The sequence below is a fragment of the Desmodus rotundus genome, chromosome 9, assembly GCF_022682495.2.
Source record: "Desmodus rotundus isolate HL8 chromosome 9, HLdesRot8A.1, whole genome shotgun sequence".
NCBI lineage: Eukaryota > Metazoa > Chordata > Mammalia > Chiroptera > Phyllostomidae > Desmodus > Desmodus rotundus.
Window position 1 is genome coordinate 73,153,793 of NC_071395.1, and position 14,953 is coordinate 73,168,745.

The following is a 14,953-nucleotide window of genomic DNA, read 5'->3' on the forward strand; positions in this document are numbered from 1 at the left end:
AGCCTGTGCAGGTGAGGTGGGGGGGTGGGTTGGCTCTCCCTCTCTTGGGCTCTCTCTACCCCTCTCACCCTCTCTCACTTATAGAGTGGCCATGCCGTCCCTTTTTCTCCACAGGATTTCTGTAGTTCGTGTGTATTTGTATATTGCAGCCACAACACCGGATCCTGCGGGCCAGGATCTGCATCACACATCCTATTGGTTCTGTTTCTCTGGAGAACCCTAATGCAGACTTGTCATTAAGGTTATGTGATTTATACATGCAATATGTATGGAATAGGTCAGGGATGGGTGGTTGCACTAGCAGACTGTAACCTCTGTGTTCTCACCTGTCTGGGTCAGCTTTACCGGTGCCTATGTTTTCTCGCTCTTTGAACACATCCAGGGGCTACGGAAAATGTCCTCATACCCTCAGCCATGGTTGAAGGCAATTTGGGTCGCTCCAAAGATCAGGCACTTCTTATGTCATCAATAATGGGCCAGGACGGGGCTGAAGCAGGTCTGTCCCGGCACAGCTCGGGATATGATTTCTTGCCTTTGTGCAGAGAGAGTTCCAGACAGGTGTCCAGGTGATTTTGAGAGTATGTTTAGTAAAGCTTGGGACAGTGAACCAAAGGAAGGGCTTAATACAAGGAGCTGGACACAGTAACAGCAGTGAGCCTAGGCTGGGCTGCCTAGACTCAGGAAAGGAAGTCAGGGTAACAGTATGGAGCCGAGGTGGGGCTGCTTATGGCTCAATGAAAAGGTAGGCATGAGGAGGTTTTCAGAGCTTAGGAGAAAGAATGTAACATTACGCTCCTGAGGAAAGGTGGTGGAGGGGGAAGGGTGCACACTGGGTCTTTAGTCTTGAGGGTTTTTATCTGTTTTTCTGGAGGAGGGAATTTTAGGGGAGGTCTCAATCAGAACATTCACCACCTTCCCAGGTGTGTCCTTTAATATGCTGATGCATCAAAGTGAGGTATAGTGGGGTGTAGGATCTTTCTCTGTTCAGCTTACCCTCTATGCTGTATTTGCCTGGCTCTGATTGGATTTTTTGAATTCCTCTGACTTTATTCGTTTGGGAGTTTGACTGGCACTAATGGCACAAACTGGGTCTCTGTAATCTCTCTCCCTGACTAGGGTGACATAAGCTACCCAGTGTCTACTTGGGGAGGACAGTGGTAAACCATCTGCTTTGGTTTAGGGAAAGCCAAGTGGCTTTGGTTAGGGAAAATAGGGAATTGTGATTTCTTATCTGGATTTAATTGCTTAGCTGTTCATTTAACTGTTTTGTCTCTGTTTCCCTCATACCACTGTCAAGGAATTTTTCTAGCTTCTCACTGACCTGCCCCACTTAGAGATGGCATGGCAGGAATTGGGAGGCTGACCCCAGACACCTGCCTGCCATGACCCTGTGAACATGTGGCCCCAACAACCATCACAGCCCCAGCTGGGAGTTAAAACTTGGAGGACAGTGTGTGGGATAGGCCCTGAGCAGCCAGGCTCCACCATTAGCTTCCTGTGGAGAGTAGAGCTTCCTTGAGGACAGAGGTGGCAAACACAAGGCCCACAGGCTGAATCGAGCCCTCCACCTTTTTTTTTATCTGGCCTGGCACCTTGTTTCTACTGGGCAGCAGTGCCAGCTGAGCTCCTTGCCAATAGCTAAGGAGCAGTTACATTTACACAGTCCTAAAATTACATTCACCCTTGGAAGACAACCACGAGGCTGATGTGGCCCCTGGTGAAAATGAGTTTGACACCCCTGCTCTAGGAGAATCTGGGTTTGACCTTGAGAATGAACTAAATTAGAACCCATAAATGGCTCTGTCCTGTTCAACGGGATGCCCAGTGCAAGGTAACAGGAACAAATAGATTTGTCCTGAGAAGGCTCTTCCATGCTTCTCACGGACTCACAGGAGGGCCCTGGCTGTGTGGTGAAGAAACAGGCTCTGTGACATACTGGCAGATTTTTGTCACTTAGTAACACCGAGGACTTCAAATTCAGAGCCCAGTCACGTGCCTGCCACATGCAGCAGAAAACGGCCCACAGGGCAGCTGGTCTGGATTACATTCAGAGAGCAAGTTCATTGTGCCCGCTTCCTTGTCCCTGGAGGAGGAGCGCCAGAGTCCTGGGTGCAGAGTCCTGATGATATTTTCCCTTCTGCACAGGCTTATCCTACCTGGGACCAGAAGCAGCCACAGCTCCCTGAATCTCAGGAAAAGAACATTCTTTTCAAGTACAGGTGTCCTGCACCCACCCAATGAGCAGTGAAATGGAAAGATTATGCCTAACACTTACTACATGCTCTCTTGGAGCTGAACACTGATCCCAGCTCATACATGTATCTCATTTAATCTTCATAACAAGCATCATAGTCGGGGAGACCATACAATGGACCCCTTCAGCTGTGTGGCAGAGGGAGGGTAAAGAAAGCGGGTGAGGCCCAGGTAGATGGCAGGAAGAAGTGACTCTGAGGGAGGAGGGGGACATGGTGGGGAGGGAGTGCAGACTGCAACCCTAACAACCCTAACAAATCCCTAACAACCAATGTGGGCTGCTGAGTATTGCAATGGAGCTTTGCTCTCAGCAGTGAGAACAACATTGGTACAATGGTAACTCAACACCAGTGTGTTTAATTCTAAGATTATCGATTCACTGGGGCCAATGAGGGTAGCCTATTAATGGGGGAATTATTGCTAGGGTGGATCTTTGAATTCCAAAGACACTTGGAGGCCAGGAGGGGAATTAAGGGATATATTTGGGGAATGTCCCTTTATCATTTACCTATTCATAAACCCTCACTTCACACCCACTGTGTGGCAGGGACTGCCCCAGGCACTGGCACTGACCTGCTGAGACATGGCCCCTGTCCGCAGGATGCTTGCCATCTGGTGTGGAGAGACCAGGAGAGCAGCAGTCGGGATGATGCCAAGTGCTGAGGGTTCTGATGGGGTGGGGGACTCAGGGTGCTCCAGGAGCACCGGGCAGAGGTGCCTAAGCCAGTTGCAAAGACATGGAATCACTGTGCACAGCAGAAGTCACCCAACTAAGGCCTAGATGCCATTCCCCCTGTGGCCTCCTTCTTCACCGTCTCCTGGCTCTAGGAATCCATCTAAACTTCAAAAACTACAAAGCACAACTTGAACTAAGAGAAAATCCAAGCTCAACATTGACAAGTAAAAATATATCTGTTTTTGCCCCTATTTAGAAGCCATTTAAAACCCCCAAAGTGTCCATTTCCATGGTGTATCTCCGGCAGAGGTACCAGCTCCATTCTTCCCCTAATTCTCCCTGCATGTGGGTGGCACAGAGAGGGCTCTCAGCCTGGCTGTGGTGGCCACTGGACGAGGATCGTGGGTGAGGCTTCTACAAGGTTTGCAGGTGTCCTGCCAGCTGCATATGCATTCCTGAGATGCTGCCATCCCACCTGGAGTGCTGGCCTGTGGAAGCCAAGGGAGGCAGTCTGGATGCCCACGGAGCAATCCTGGGCATGGGCATATAATGCCCAGCAAAGGCACCACCGAAGTTCCATAACTTCATAATAGAAGGCAGGTCAGAGGGTAATTTGTTTAGAGGTGAAGAAACTGAGACCCAAAGAGTGGTCAGGAGAGTCAGGACTTACAAGCAGGTGAGGAGCACCCCCGTTCTCCTCCATGGCCCAATCCCTCCCAGATAACTATTATCAGGTGAGGATGGGTCTCCTTCAGGGCTTGGTAGAGTTTTTCTTTATGTGTCTCACTCCAGGAGCTGCTGAAGCTGAACAGCATCCTCATCTTGTCTGGATTGGTGCGCTCAGCCAGCACCTTCTGATACTGCTCGTCACTCAGCACCTGTCCATGTAGCTTGTCCAGGATTTGGGCTACTGAGGTCACTCGAGCCACCAGCTGCTCCCGATGCTGGTCCACAAAGTGCAGCTGAGCTGGGGAATCTGAGGGTGAATGTGAGGTTTGCAGCAAATTAAGAAGAACTTCCACTACAGCCTCTACTTCTGATTCCCCACCTCTAACTCTGCGCTCATCTTCCCCGATTCTCCGAGACCTCCCTCTATGTAAACATGGACCACCAGACATGTGGTCCATATCTCTGCCCCCCTCATGTCAGCTTCTAGCCCAGCCTTCTCCTGGAGCTGGGTGTGGAGTCGGGTTCATGATGGAGGCATTGGAGCTTGTTCTGTGGAAGGTACCAGGGTCTCCATGGGCAAGCATAAGGAGGATGGGAAGGACTCTGCCCTGGGGCACACACCACTCTCCTAGGTCTGATCCCTTGTAAAGTCTGCAATGATAGAGTCCCTTTGTTTCTCTCCTCCCTCCTCTCCAGGAGCAGATAGCACACCCCAGAGCAGCCATGGCTCCTGTGGTCTCCAACAGCTGCTACTGACCTGTATGGCATGGAGGGACCAGAGTAGCTTCAGGTCTGAGGTCTCCTGGAGGAAAACAGACAGGAAGAAGCTTCTGTAACAGTGGTAGTTATTAACACCAACGGGAAGCCTTGAAACGGCAACACATGTCTCACTTCTGAGATATTGGGTTCTTAGGATAAATTACAGACTCATTCTAACAGAATTTAGAGAAAGGGTTGCAGGTGAGCCCGTTCCTCATGTATTCAGGGAATCGGAAGCCCAGAAGCCATGATCAGAGAGACAGAGAAAGAGAGAGGGAAGGAATAATTTCTACTTGAACACTGAAAACATGGTTTACTTTAGTGTTGGCCTGAATGGAACCCTGGGGGAGGAATAACTGAGTTCTAGGTAGAAAGCTTCAACTATGAGATCTCCTTTTCCGAGTGGAAGTCCACCTCCTTGTCTTTGTCTGGCCTTCTAGGCTCACACTGGTTTTTTCTCTTTTTTAAAAAAATTGTTCAATTACAGTTGTCCCCATTTCCCCCTGATTACTCTCCCCTGCCCTGCCCACTAGACTCACTCTGTTTATTTTGGATTTTGATGTCAGAATCAAGAATCAAGATCAAGAAAATCTTAGCACTGGGAATAATGGGTTAATTTCAGTGGGAAAAACAGAAAACAGTAACAATGATGAATGAAGGGTGTTACAATTACTTGTGTAAGGAGAAGATGGGGGAGTCCAGAGCAGCTCCTGTGGACATGGCCTGAGAGTTTGGGCCATCCAAGTTCAGTGTGAGGGGACAGTGTGGGAGGTGAGCTCAAGCACAGGGGAGCTCTGGCTGTGGTACTGGGAGCATCAGGTCCCTGTGGATGGAAGGAGGGGGAGTTCCACGTCCCCCATGCTGACTGGACGGCCTTACAGTCCATTCTGACTCATCCTCAAATGGGCACATCTGCTGAGCAAGGTGACTGGGATGGCAAAGTTTTGAAAAACCAAAATAAAAAGGAATGATGGACGGGACTAGAGGTGCTTAAGTTGCATAGTAAGAGAGTTAAGGGAGGCCAGGATCAGTATTTGAAGGGTTTTCCATAGAGATGGAAATAGAGCCTCTGTCAGCTCCCGGGGGAGAATTAAGACTGAGGCGAGAAAAAGACTAGCTTAGTAAGAGAAAATATTAGAATATTGCTATATTCATTAAAGACCACTGCATGAGATACATCAGTAACTTAATTTTTTCTGCAATAATATATTAGGTATTATGGTCTTCATTTTATAAATGAGGAACTGGAGACTCAAATGAGTTAATTTCCCACAATCACCCAGCAAGTAGGTGCCAGAGTGGGATTCAGACCCAGGCCTGACACTGGGGCTGGTTAGTGCACACCTGCGATGGCGCCCAAGTGAGACTGAGTGAAACCTGTTTCCCTTCTCCGCTCTGGGAAGCCGTGGTAGCAGCTCAGGAGGCAGATCCAACTTTTTGCAACAGTAGACAAGCGTTAGCTGTCCCTTCAAGGAATGTTTAGGGGACATTCTTGGGGGAGTCAGTGCTCACTTGAAGACTGTAAAGTGTCATTCATTTCTGAAAATTTATTATTTAATTCTTGTCTACCATGAAGAAAGCTTAAGGACCCAGGATAGAGTTTCTGCTCTTGCCAAAATTGGCTTAATTCATACAATCCAGTATAATTACCCAGTATATCCAGTATAATCCCGTGTCATCCAGTATAATAATCCAGTATAATCCATATAATCATCCAGTTATTATTTCAGCTCACATCCAATCTGTTATGGGAAAACTGGCCAGAGGACTTATGGGTATCAAACTCTGTTAATACAGGGCAGTGGGGAGACATGATCGTGCATGGGACGGGGAATGGAGTTTAGAGCTGGATTAGTTTCAGTTCAGATTGTGGTCATGCACAATATTGTTATGTAACTAGAAACTTTAACTTCTCTGGGCTATTCTCCTCAGCAAGTTGTGATAATACAGACTCTCTCTCTCTCTCTCACTCACACACACACACACACACACACACATTCTGTAACTGACTTTCTGAGCTCCCTGCACTTGTCTTGACTTTACCTGATTTCACCAAGGTCTCCCATACTGGAGTTCCATCTTCCTTGTGTCTTAGGTACAGGCTGATCTTTGATTTCAAATGGCCAACGTGTAACTCAGAGAAGAGCTGCGCATTCCCAGGGCTCCGATAGCAGAGCTCCAGTTCCTGTGGAAGGGGTCATCGTGTGAGAAGCCACCATTCATCCTGCAAGTGAGGTCTCTCCCCACCTGACACCTTCTTGGCCCTGCTCAACCCCATGTGGAGACTTGCATGATCTGTACTTAAATTAATCACCACATCAGGCTCTGCTCTTTTCCATACTTCCCACAAATTCTGACCCAGAAGAAAGAGGACACAGCTGGGTGCCCCAGGGATGAGTCAGGACTCATCCACAGGGTAGTGCTCACACATCCTAAACCAGATCCTTCGCCCTCCTCCTCCTCCCCCATCTTGAGGCCAAATCCTCATTTCTCCAGCCCACAGCCTGTCTTCTCAGTGGATCTTAAGTTTGAGCCACTTTGAACCAAGAGAAAACATATCTGCCCCCTTTTCTAAATCCTACTCAAGAGAGACATTTGATTCTCAACTGTATTTCAAATATGCCACCTCCCCATTTCTCACACTCAGTAAATGGCACTACCACCCACTGAGCCCTCATGTTCCAGACTTAGGCATCATCCCTAACTCCTGCCTTTCTCTCCCATCACCAAGTCCTGTTGGCTCTACCTGCAACCTGTCCCTGAGTCCATCAACTTATCTTCATCTCCACTGCTACCTCCCTAGTCAAGCCTCCATCAGCTCCTGCCTGCCCTATGCAAGGGCCTTTAGACTCGTCTTTCTGATTTCATTCCTAACTTCTTATCACCCATTCTTACCCAGCAGGCAGAGACATCTGCATGAAACTCAATCACTCTCGTTTTACAGGTAAGACCCTCTAAGACACTGTCATTGCACTTGGAACAAAATCCAAGCTCCACACCAGGGCAACATGGTTGATGGGCCCCAGGAAACCTCTGTCTGCTGTGTGACCCCATCCACTTCCTCTCTTTGCTGCAGTCACTGAGCTCCACCATACTGATCTCCAATTTGTCATGTGGAGGTGCAGGGTGCTTGCTCCTCTCTGCTTCTGTTCCTGTAGGGCTCTGTCACAGTGTCCACCCACCAGAACCCATCTTGTCACTCAGGTCTCAGCTCAGTTGTAGCTGCCACAGAGACACCTCCACAGACCACCCACATGGCCTGGTGAGTTTTCCCACAGTGCTTTGTGGGTTTTGGTCACTATTTCTTTAATTATTTATGTAGGTCTCAACCCACCAGGATGTCATCATCCCAAGGTCAGGGCCTATCTGTCTTGTTCAGTGACCGTCCAAGTGGAGCCCGCATGTAGTTGGCAGTGGGTAAACGTTTGTTGAACGACTGAGTCCTGTCTCCCCTCCCTTGTTAACAACTGACACAGCAGGAAACTGTAAGGTATTCATCCCTGGATTCACGTGTCCCTACTGAAAGGTCACATATCACTCCCTCCTGACCACTGCACATCGACTCCGTCTGCCTTTGCCACTTAAGAGAGTTCGAGGACTCGTCTGAGAACAGAAGGGAAAGGGTCGACCCTGGTTCCACTACAGACTGTCCTTCCGTGGATGCTCTTACCCTGAGCAGCATAGTCTGGGCTGAGGTGAAAACGGGGATATCACGGCTGAGTGTCCAGTGTCTGACCACCTCCACCTCTGGTGAGAAGGGGAGACAGAGAGAGGACAAAGCCAGCCCCTGAGGTCCAGGAACTGGTCTGATGCTCACAGCTGGATCTCAGCATTGTTACTAACGCATCTGTGCTGCCACCTCAGCCGCGCTGTCCTCTGGCTCTGCACACACAATCTCTGAATGTCCCTTTCAGACAGGGTGCCGTGCAGCCCACAAAATGCCAAACACCATCCCGCCCCTCTACACTCGTGACCGCTACTTCATAAATTGTGGCTTTGTGCTGGCTGAGTCTGCTGTCCCCAGAGACAAAGTCACTGAGGTTCCCACGACCGAATTTCCCTGCCTTCTGACAACACCAGATGGAGAGCAAACCTCCATTTCCTTAGATCTTCCCCCGGGTTACCCACCCACGTCCCACATCACAGACAGGTTCTTTCTGAGACCCTGACCTGAGCAGCCGACGGTTCCCACTGGTGCATGTTCTCAGGCTATGATGAGAACTGACTCTGGTGTGTTCCCTACGGGTGTGTTCCTGGTGCTTGTACTTGGAGATCATTGACACCCTGTAGCCCAACCCTTCTCAGTTCCCCTAAGTCCACCCTGTTGTGGTCCCTATGCTGAAGGTGACCCTCACTCCTACTGGCTGTCTTTCTCCCAATCTTTGAAGCCTTCCCTCTCACCCCAAATCCCATTTGCTGTCAGCTGTACCCCAGTTGGGCCTGTCCTGGGAAAGCCCTTTGACTGGCCCCACAGCTATTCCCAAGCATGACCTCTGACCTCAGGGAGGGGGAACTTGGGGGCTGCTCACCTGAGGGATTATTACCATCTCCTCTGAACCAGACACAGTGTATCGGGAGCCCATGTAGAGCGAGCTCAGCGGGGGCGGCTTGTGTAGTTGCACAAAATGGAACTTCTTTTCTTCATTGTCTATGGCCTAGGGAGCACACAGAACACGCATCAGGGAGGGTAGTCTGGATGTGGCTCAGAGATTCCGCCCTGTGAAATCTGGTTGAACAAAGAGAGGTGTTGCCTTCACTTGTTTCTGTGTAAGGAGGGGTCTATACCCTCCATGGTATATTGATGCCCTGGTTACCTGCACCCCCACCCCCGACTGCTACATGGAGAGCCCCACGGTTTGCCTCTGTCATGTACTGGGCCAGATTTTGGCAAGGCTAGGAAAGAAGTGAGGATAGAAGAAGAGAACAGCTCTGGATATGGAACCCTCCCATCCTCTGACCCCTGGAAAGAGGCTGATGAAGTGTGAGTGATGACTGATGAGTGATGAGTACATGGTGAGTGAGGGAGCAGTGAACCCAGCTGGGGGAGGCCTGAGGGACCCTGGAGACCAGTCCATGGCTAAGGAGGGGCATGTTTACTCATCGTCTTCAACTTTCCTATTTTTAAGAGGTTGATCCTTATGCCCCGTTGACCCATCGCAGGGGCTGTGTGGGTGCCTGTCATGTTTCTGTCAGCCCACCCTGGCCCAGCTTTGGTGCCACCTTGTGAATGGAGCAGTCGTTGGGAATCAGGTAGAGGTGGAAGGTGAGTTCCTCATGCTGGAGGCGATAGTAGAGCAGCACACGGGAGGTGATGGGAATGTGCAGGACAGAGTGGATAATTCTCAGTAGAACTCCGATGGGGGAGAAGCTGGGATTCTCCAGGACTACGTAGTGTGGCTCCACCCTGGCTGGCTTCTCCAGGTCTATCCCCTCCTCTTTCATGTGGGCCACTTGGAACCAGGATATGTCCATATTTTTTCCTGAAAAGAATGAATTTGAGAAACAAGGATTTAATGCCTGCATGGATTCAGGCTTGGCAGGGGCAGTGTGGTCCTCAGGTGCAGGTTCAGTGGCCTCGCTGCAGGACCCAGCTAGGAGAGCTGGCAGGACTGGGCTTGGGTTTTTTTGGAGCTGCTGGTACAGGTTCTCTAGACAGGGAGCGCCTCCGGAAACCCCTCAATCTAAACCTACATTCAGCCTTGGTCTTTGATTTGGGAAACGATTGCCCCATGGTTATCTGCGCTGGATTCTGTAACAATGAGGTCTGCTGAGTGAAGTTTGCAGGCCTGACTTCTGGCAGGTAGAGAACAGGAAGGAAAAATTACAGTGGGAAATGGAGTGTGCATGGGTAGTGTACATTTGTGGAGTGTTTGTCATGAACCCTTCAGATCCTTCTTTTGTGGAAGAACCTCCTTCACCCTCATTGTGTGGGTCTTGGCAGGACTCAAGCTTGGTATTCCACTTGGGAAGCTGCTGCTCTCAGGAAGGGATGACACAGGTGTATGACCAGGACTTGACTAAGTGGATGCTCCTAACCAGGACCTTGATCTGGAGGTGGTGATGCACAGGTGGTGACACAAAGATTCTTCTGGCAGCAGCCATGGATTCAAGAGTCCAGTAGCCACCGTGGCAGGGCAACCTGCAGGGGCTGTGTCTGCAGCAGATGTCTCTCCATCTTACGTGTGACAGCCTTGACCTCTCAGCATTTTTGTTACTGCCCTCTTTTTGCCCCTTCCATATACCTTCTTTTAAAAAGTATGTTTTATTGATTATGCTATTACAGTTTTTCCAATTTTTCCCTTTTATCCCCCCTCCCCCCTGTACCCCCAACCCTCCAGCATTCCCTCCCACCCTTGGTTCATGTCCATGGGTTGTACATATAAGTTCTTTGAGTTCTTTGTTTCCTATACCATTCTTAACCTCTCCCTGTCTATTTTATGCCTACCATTTATGCTTCATATTCCCTGTACCTTTCCCCCCCTATTCTTTCCCTCCCCCTCTGCCCTGAAAACCCTCCATGTGATGTCCATTTCTCTGATTCTGTTCCTGTTATAGTTGTTTGCTTAGCATTTGTTTTTGTTGTTGTTGTTTTTGGTTCAGTTGTTGATAGTTGTGAGTTTGTTATCATTTTACTCTTCATAGGTTTTGATCTTCAATTTCTTAGATAAGTCCCTTTAACATTTCATATAATAAGGGCTTGGTAATAATGAATTCCTTTACCTTGACCTTATCTGGGAAGCACTTTATCTGCCCTTCCATTCTAAATGATAGCTTTGCTGGATAGAGTCATCTTGGGTGTAGGTCCTGGCCTTTCATGACTTTGAATACTTCTTTCCAGCCCCTTCTTGCCTGCAAGGTTTCTTTTGAGAAGTCAGCTGATAGCCTTATGGCACTCCTTTGTAGGTAACTGTTTCCTTTTCTCTTGCTTCTTTTAGGATTCTCTCTTTATATTTAATCTTGGGTAACTTAATGATGATGTGCCTTGGTGAGTTCCTCTTTGGATCCAACTTCTTTGGGACTCTCTGGGCTTCCTGGACTTCCTTGAAGTCTATTTCCTTCACCAGATTGGAGAAGTTTTCCCTCATTATTCATTCAACTAAGTTTTCAATTTCTTACTCTTGTTCTTTTCCTTCTGGCGCCCCTATAATTTGGATATTGGAACATTTAAAGTTGTCCCAGAGGTTCCTAAGTCTCTCTTCACTTTTTTGAATTCTTGTTTCTTCATTCTGTTCTGGTTGGCTGTTTATTTCTTCCTTTTGTGCCATATTGTTGATTTGAGTCCTAGTTTCCTTCCTGTCACTGTTGGTTCCCTGAATGTTTTGCTTTGTTTCACTTTGGGTAGCCTTCATTTGTTCTTTCATTTTTCGACCAAGCTCAATCAGTTCTGTGAGCATCTTGATTACCAATGTTTTGAATTCTCCATCAGATAGGTTGGCTATCCCCTCATCACTTAGCTCTCTTTCTGGAGTTTTGCTCTGTTCTTTCATTTGGGCCATATTTGTTTGTCTCGCCTGTTAAGTTATAAGGGGGCAGGGCCTTGCGTATTCACCCAGGCAGGGCAACCCTCTTTGCTGGGTTGTGGTGCTGTCTGTGGGGGAGGGGTCCGAGAGGGAACAATGCAGCTTGCTTGCTGGGCTCTAGCCCCACTTTCCAACAAACTCTTATGTGAGACTGGGAGTTTCTCCCACCATGGCAACCCCTGCTGTAGTCCACAGTCAGCTCTGAGTCTCAGTTTCCTGTTCAGCCAGCCCCACCCACGTGGTCCGAAGCCTTGCCCCAGGTTCTCAACGTCAGCCCATCTCCCTCCTACTGGTCTGATTGACTATTTAATTCCTTGGTTGTCGGACTTGAATGCAGTTTGATTTTTTGGCACTTCTGGTTGTTTATTGATTTTACATTGGTTGTTATCCTCCTTTTGGTTGTGCAAAGAAGTGAAGTGTTTCTACCTATGCCTCCATCTTGGCCAGAACTCCCCCCCCCTTTTTTTTTAAGACTGGTTGCCTAATCATTTGTTATGTCTGTGAGCTATTCAATATACTCCCTAGACATTCATTATCTGCCTAAGTCAGTCAGTGTTGTTTTCTTTGCAGCCAAGGACTATGACCAGTGCACCACATGCAAATGTTGATGCAATGAGAGAGAGCTTGAGGGATGAAGGCTGGTAGTGGGAGAGACATTGGCCCAGGTGTCAGAGGTCCTGGCTCCAACCCTGCGTTGCCTGGCAACTGCTGCAATCCAGGAGGTTTCTGGGCAATTGAAGGACATTCAGGAAGGCTCACAGGCCCTCAGTCTGCATGGGCACCAATGGGAACATTGCTGATTGATGTAAATCCCAGGAAGGACTGTGGAGATCGTTACTTAAGTTTTCTCAAACCTTGCTTCTCAAACATCTCCATATCGAACAATTAGGTTTCCAAACAAATATTTCAGAGTAAAAATGTCTCAGATGTCAAAGAAAACTTCAATTCTCAACCCAATAGCCCTTTTGTGTTGATACCTGTATAATCAGTTATACATCTCTTAGGTGTATTTAGTTTTCCAAGAAGTCACTTCTTAAACAGCCTTCCAAAACAAATTAAGTTCCAGAAATGAGGTTCCACTGTAAAAAATGTTTCTACATTTCAAGAAAAATAATACCACAGTGGTGTACACTGCCTGATGAAATGCAGAAGAATTTACCTCTCATCTCTCCAAGGAGTGCAACTGTCATTACCATCTTTCCCTGTTTCATGAGTCTTTCTCTCCAGCAGGACCTCTTCATGTCTCCATTACAGCAAGGAACTTTGTCTCCTCTCTTTCCCATGCTGGTTTGAATTGTCACAAGCCCCTGCAGACCTTTCTAAGGCCTGTAGCACATGATCCCTGCTAGTGATGCAGCATCCCTGGTTCACCGCTCCCTTCTTGTTTCAGAGCTGAGGTTGCTTCCATGATAAACAGTCCTGTGGCGCACATGTTTCTGCAGAGAACTTTTCTATTTCCCTTGGGGTAGCACCTTGGAATCGATAAGCCCCAAGGGATGAGAAAAGTGTGTGAAAGGATGCGAGCATATCTACAAGTTGCCATATTTTGTACAGTTGCTTCTCTAAGAGGCGGTGCCCTTGGCACTGCTGTGGTGACACTTGGTGGATGAGGTCACCTCCCCCTCCACAGAATGGCAATGTCCTCATGTGCCAGATGAGGACACTAAAACCTGTGGAGGGATGTGTTTTTCCCAAGGGACGAGCCAGGCAGAGCCCTGGGATGGGAGCCCTGCACTCTGACTACAGTCCGCGGCCCTTGCAGACACTCTGTGCCTCTCTAATGTTGACTGAATTCTGGAAGGAGCTGTGTGTGCATCCAACTGGCCTTCTTGCTGTGGTGACTAACTGTCCGGCTTGCCTGGGACTGAGAGGGTTAAGAACTTTATGTAGGAGCTCACCAAAGAAGGTAAAAAAGTCAACCAGTGCCCAATTCCTAAGTGAAGCCACTGTTAGGCCCTGGGGTCATGGTTTCCAGGAAAACAGAAGCTTCAGCACCAGCAACAGAAACAGGGAAAACCTAGAAAGGGCTTGGTTTCCTGGCTGGCCCTGGCTCCGTGAGCTACAATGAGACTGTGTGCGCTTTTGTGCAGTATCCCAAGAGAACATGTCTGTCTGGGTACAGGGTGAGGTCCAGAATGTAGCCTAGAGAAAGCTGGTGGATATGGGCTTGGGCAGACCTGAGTGAGTGTGCGTGGAGCTGTTTTTCCTGGTGGTCATGTACCTGGGTTAGAATCCCACCTCTGGTCAAGAATCTTCGCCTCTCTGTGCTTTGATTCTTCATTTGCATAATGGGGGAAGCCATAATTCCTAGTGCACTGTGTCATTAGGAAAATGAAGATGATATGAATATACATGGCCCTGCTTTGCATGATATCAGACAAAGAATGCTCAGTAATTGTCCACAGTTGTAATCACAAACCATGTCCCAGGGTCCCTCAAAGGAAAGTGCCACCACTTGGTGAATTCACTCCTTTCCTGATGTGGCCTTCAGTCTCACAAGCTCAAATTCCTTGTGTTGGACAGTTTCTTCTTCCTTGGGCAAATTCTATTTTTCAGGCCAACCAGAAGGAAGCATGAGACAGATGAGGCCAAGGCTAGGGTGTCCTCATCACAGGCTGAGCCTAGCTCACCAACCCCGAGTCAGTGGTGTGACTGGGGGGCTGGGAGCAGGAGCTGAGGCACATCTTGTCCTCTCAGGCCCCGTTGTTACATTGGGTTCCAGGCCTTACACACATGAGTCTGTCTTCATGGAATACTGTGGTGTGAGCAGGGAGTGGCAGTGTAGCCCCAAGCATTCCAGTTCAAGGGTAGACCAGGTTCTCCCATTGATGATCAGAGCTGAATGTAATGACTCCATTGGCCAAGCCCCTGTTTCCCTGACAGGGCCCTTGGAGATGCCCTGGACCAAGGTCTCACTTTACAGAAGGAGCTGGATGTTTGCTGTGGTGGCTTATTCATCAGTCTACAGATGGTCAGGCGGGAGGAAGTTACCTGTCAGCTTGTTGTTGGAGCCCGCAGCACCTGCCCTCAACTTTCCCATGTGAATGGGCCTCTACAGTGCCTGAGCTTCACTTAG

At 48.7% G+C, this 14,953-nt stretch overlaps 1 protein-coding gene across 3 annotated transcripts in view; it reads right to left on the reverse strand.

Annotated features, from left to right (window-relative positions):
- Window positions 1-652: 652 nt before the first annotated feature.
- The window catches only part of NLRP1 (NLR family pyrin domain containing 1), a 57,466-nt gene continuing 43,165 nt past the window's right edge, over window positions 653-14,953 (reverse strand). The window contains exons 12-16 of one of the 3 annotated variants that reach the window (XM_071219308.1): window positions 9,578-9,837; window positions 8,887-9,012; window positions 6,401-6,542; window positions 4,356-4,400; window positions 653-3,905 (exon numbers count right to left, since the gene is read on the reverse strand). In XM_071219308.1, the coding sequence (XP_071075409.1) occupies window positions 3,589-3,905; window positions 4,356-4,400; window positions 6,401-6,542; window positions 8,887-9,012; window positions 9,578-9,837 (890 nt within the window). In that variant the 3' untranslated portion in view covers window positions 653-3,588. The remainder of the gene's footprint in view (window positions 3,906-4,355; window positions 4,401-6,400; window positions 6,543-8,886; window positions 9,013-9,577; window positions 9,838-14,953) is intronic. The other 2 variants (XM_045198898.3, XM_045198897.3) reach the window with 2 other exon arrangements.